A 4,253-nucleotide genomic window follows, 5' to 3' on the forward strand; every position below is an offset into this window, starting at 1 on the left:
GGCCCCTCCGCCGCCCGCAGCCTTGGGAGCCACACTGAAGTCGGGGGCGGGACCAGCGCGGAGTCGACATGTGTCTGCGCCTCGGTGAGCGGCGAGGGGCGCGCGGGAGGCCCCGAACCACCCCAACCCTCCTATGGGAGCGGAGCACTGAGCCTGGAGCCCGAGCCCCCAGGGGGCCAGGGCGCCCGCTCTGCCTCTAACTTACTACGCGGCCGGGGGCGGGTTACTTTCCTCTCTGGGCCTCAGTTTCCCCAGCAGTGTAATGGAGGGAGGAGCGCTGCGGGTGTCTTCTCGATGTGGCTGTAGCTTCTCTTCCCCTCGCCCTTTCTTGCCTTTCCTGCGGCGGCGCACGACTGCCCTCGGGGACCCCCGGTGGGCGGCAGAGGAGACGCTGTAGAGAGCAGCCCCACACTTACCCAAAAGAGACTCCGGGGCCAGGCCTCAGCTTCCCCAGCCTTGCAAGGGGCTCCCTCTTACATACTCTCCACTCTCCTGAGGCCAGGAAGGAAAGCCGTAGGCAAAAAGGATCAGCAGCGAGGGAGCGGGACTAATGTGCCCCCTCCCTCCACTGCCTGAGCGCGGTGATGCTGCTCGTGGGCAGCAGAGTCCTGGGGCATCCCTGCTGTCTAGCCGAGAGACCTTGTGAGCCTCAGTTTCCTTGTCTGTAAGAGAGGGACAGTAGTTCCCACCTCCTAGGACTACTATTAGGATGAGGGCAGCTTCTAAGAGTAAAGCGCTTAGCACTTTGCCGGCTGCGCTGCTTAGCGTTCCCACAGTGGTGGAAATGAAGCCGGCTGGGCTTCATCTGGGAGGCAGCACTTTGGGAGGCCGAGGCAGGCGGATCGCTTGAGTCCAAGAGTTAGAGACTAGCCTGGCCGACGTGGTGAAATCCGTCTCTACAAAAAATTTAAAAAAAGAAGAAAAAAAAATTAGCCCGCCTTCTCAGGAGGCTGAGGTGGGAGGATCACCTGAGCCCGGGAGGCGGAGGTTTCAGTGAGCCGCGATCAGGCCAGTGCACTCCAGCCTGGGCTACACAATGAGACCCTGTCTCAATTAATTTAATTTAAAAAGTCAGCCCGGTGCGGTGGCTCAGGCTTGTAATCTCAGCACTTTGGAAGGCCGAGAGCGGCGGATCACGAGGTCAGATATCGAAACCATCCTGGCTAACACGGTGAAACCCTGTCTCTACTAAAAATACAAAAAATTAGCCGGGTATGGTGGCAGGCACCTGTAGTCCCAGCTACTTGGGAGGTTGAGGCAGGAGAATGGGGTGAACCCGGGAGGGGGAGCTTGCAGTGAGCTGAGATCACGCCACTGCACTCCAGCCTGGGCGACTGAGCGAGACTCCGTCTCAAAAAAAAAAAAAATAAAATAATAAATAAATAAATAAATAAATAAAAAGGCAAGGACTGCTCCAGATTCAGTCCAGTGCTCCAGGCACAGCCCCATGCTGGCACCGTGCCTCTTTGACCAAAGTCTTGGTCCTGGGATGCCATTGTTATTGAGCCCAGCCCTGAGCTGGAAGGTAGACACTGAGCTCCCAGGTAGGTGGGTGGATGGGGTGAGGTGGGTCAGGCTCCTGCGCTGAAGCTGCCGTGCCCCTTCCTGCTTGGCTGGCATTCCATCTTCACAATGCTATTCCAGTCTCATGGTGCCTATCCAGCCCATCATCCGCCCTCTGCTTCTCCTAGACCTGGTTCAGCTCCAGAGGGTCCTGCAGGCTCCAGGGGTCTTAGAGACCGGCTGGACCAATGCCTCCCCATTTTATAGATGTGGAACTTGGGGCCCAGAGAGGGGAGGGACTGGTGCCTGGTCACACAGCAAGTCTGTGACTGAACAGCCCCATCCCTTCCTGCTCCCTGAGGACTGTCTCTTGGCACAGCTGCAGACAGATATCCCAGAGAACGTCCAGTGTAGAGATTTCATTTTTTTTAGATGGGGTCTCTGGCTCTATAGCCCAGGCGTGAGTGCAATGGCATGATTATAGCTCACTGTGGCCTCCACCTCCTGGGCTCAAAAGATCCTTCTGCCTCAGCCTCCTGAATAACTGGGACTAGAGGCATGCACCACCATGCCTGGCTAATTTTTTATCTTTATCCTTTTGGTAAAGATGGGATCTTGCTATGTTGATCAGACTGGTCTTGAACTCCTGGCTTCAAGTGATTCTCCCACCTTGCCCTCCTAAAGTGCTGGGATTAGAGGCATGACCACTGTGCCTAGCCTCTTTTTTTTTTCTTTTTTTCCAGCTGCAGAGCTCTCATATATTAAATATGACCAAACCGCTCTACCACAGATCGGGAGATGGAGGTCTAGGAAAGGACTCAGTCACATCCCATCAGAATCAGCTAAAGAAGGAATGTTTAGTTCTGGGGCCTAACCACAGTCTTCAAGTCTCAGAACTGGCGCTAGTGAGGGGCTGGCAGGGCCAGGGGGCCGGTGTGGTGTGTCTCCTTGAGGGCACAGCTAGGACTTATGGGCAAATTTCAGAGAGCAGGTTGGGAGCCGGCATGTGCAGGTAGGGCTGGGCAGCCCCTTGGCCACTGAGAGCATCTGAATGAGTCCCAATGTTCTTTTGATCCCAGCTTCCCCTACTCACTCCATCCTGCCCAGTTCCCCCTGCACTGAGAGCTTGCTTTTCCCAGTACCGTCGGGGTATGCCACAATTTCTCATCCACTTCCTCATGGACCCACCGGGAGGCAAGGTTCTTCTTCCCATTTTGCAGATGGGGACATGGAGACTCAGAGCCTTGAGTTCCCTGCCGCAAGTCACCTGGCTCTGGGCAGTTCAGTTCAGCAGCGGTGTCAGCATCTGCTGTGTACCAGGCCCTATCCACCAAACAGTACCAAGTAGGGCCCAGTTCCTGCCCAGTGAACTCTGGCTCCTTGTGGCCTGGAGAGTGACTGTGGAGCTCACCGTGGTACCCCAGGGCCTGGCACAGAGCAGACACTCTGTGAACATGTGTAATGAACACATGAGTCAGTGAATGGGGAGCTTAGTGGAAGGATCTCGAAGTCTAGAGCTAGAAAACTGAGCTAGTGCCCCCCATTCATGACCTTGAGCACTAACAAGCGCTACTGCTAAGAGTCACCTGTATGCTTGTCCAGCCTCAGAATCCCAAGGATTCTCGCAAAGGCATCCTGAACCCCTTTTATGGATGAGGAGACCAAGGCTCAGCGAAGACAAGTTACTGGCTCCAAGTCATCCAGAAATACATTTAGAACCCAGTGTCCATCATTAGGGCCAGGGCCTTGGCTTCCCCTTCTGCCCAGCAGGATAAGCCCCACGCACAGCCCTGACATAGCTGTCCCCCACAGGAGGCCTGAGTGTGGGCGACTTCCGGAAGGTGCTGATGAAGACAGGCCTGGTGCTGGTGGTGCTGGGCCACGTGAGCTTCATCACGGCCGCACTGCTCCATGGCACAGTGCTGCGCTACGTAGGCACCCCCCAAGATGCTGTGGCGCTGCAGTACTGCGTAGTCAACATCCTCTCTGTCACTTGTGCTATCGTGGTATGGCCAGGCTGGGAGGGTGGTTGGTGGGAGGAGGCTGGAGAGGGCTTGAAGGGTCTTCAACAGGTCCCCACCCAGAGCCTGTGGTGGTAAGCAGAGAACCTCAAGGACTAACCCTTTGTCTGCCGCTTACCAACTGCCCAAGTCACTCAACTTCTTCATCTATAAAATGGAGATGGTAACAGTGTTTACCTCCGAGGGTCCTGATGGGTACTGATGAGGTCATCCACAGAAAGTGCTTAGCACAGTGTCTGGCATGTTGTTAGCGCCCACTACTGTGAGCTAAGATGATTATTACATCGAGAAATATCCACAGCACCACTGGACAGAAGAAAGGAGCAGGGGTTGAGCTTGGGAGGGTGCTGGAGGGTTGCACAGAGTGCCGGCCTCTGACCTGGGTACTGATGGATGAGCAGGAGTTCACAAACAGGCTGCCATGACCAGAACCTATGTATGTGGCATGTTGAGGCTAGCAGAGGCGGGAAAGGAAGCTGAGATGGCATTCCGAGTACAGAGAACGGGAGATGGGAAGGTTGGAGGTGGAAATGGCTAAGATCTGTTCTGGAGATTCTGAGAAAACCAATTTGGCAGGAGCTTAGCATTAGGCCTGCTAATGTAGCAACTGCTAGTGAATGGTAGCCATGGTTGTGACTGGATATCAGTACCTGTTTGACTAGCACATGAATGGAGGGGTCAGGTAGTCTTGAGTTTGTAAAGCTCTTTCTTTCTTTTTTTTTTTTTTTT

At 54.8% G+C, this 4,253-nt stretch overlaps 1 protein-coding gene across 4 annotated transcripts in view; it reads left to right on the forward strand.

The window, feature by feature from the left end:
• The window catches only part of TMEM54 (transmembrane protein 54), a 7,385-nt gene continuing 3,132 nt past the window's right edge, over window positions 1-4,253 (forward strand). For 3 of the 4 annotated variants that reach the window (XM_011955397.1, XM_011955399.1, XM_011955398.1), the window contains exons 1-2: window positions 2-84; window positions 3,316-3,509. In XM_011955397.1, coding sequence (XP_011810787.1) covers window positions 69-84; window positions 3,316-3,509 — 210 coding nt within the window. In that variant the 5' untranslated portion in view covers window positions 2-68. Of the gene's footprint in view, window positions 85-3,315; window positions 3,510-4,253 lie in introns of all 4 variants that reach the window. The other variant, XM_011955396.1, reaches the window with a different exon arrangement.

The sequence above is a fragment of the Colobus angolensis genome, unplaced genomic scaffold, assembly GCF_000951035.1.
Source record: "Colobus angolensis palliatus isolate OR3802 unplaced genomic scaffold, Cang.pa_1.0 Scaffold4, whole genome shotgun sequence".
Classification (NCBI taxonomy): Eukaryota; Metazoa; Chordata; class Mammalia; order Primates; family Cercopithecidae; genus Colobus; species Colobus angolensis.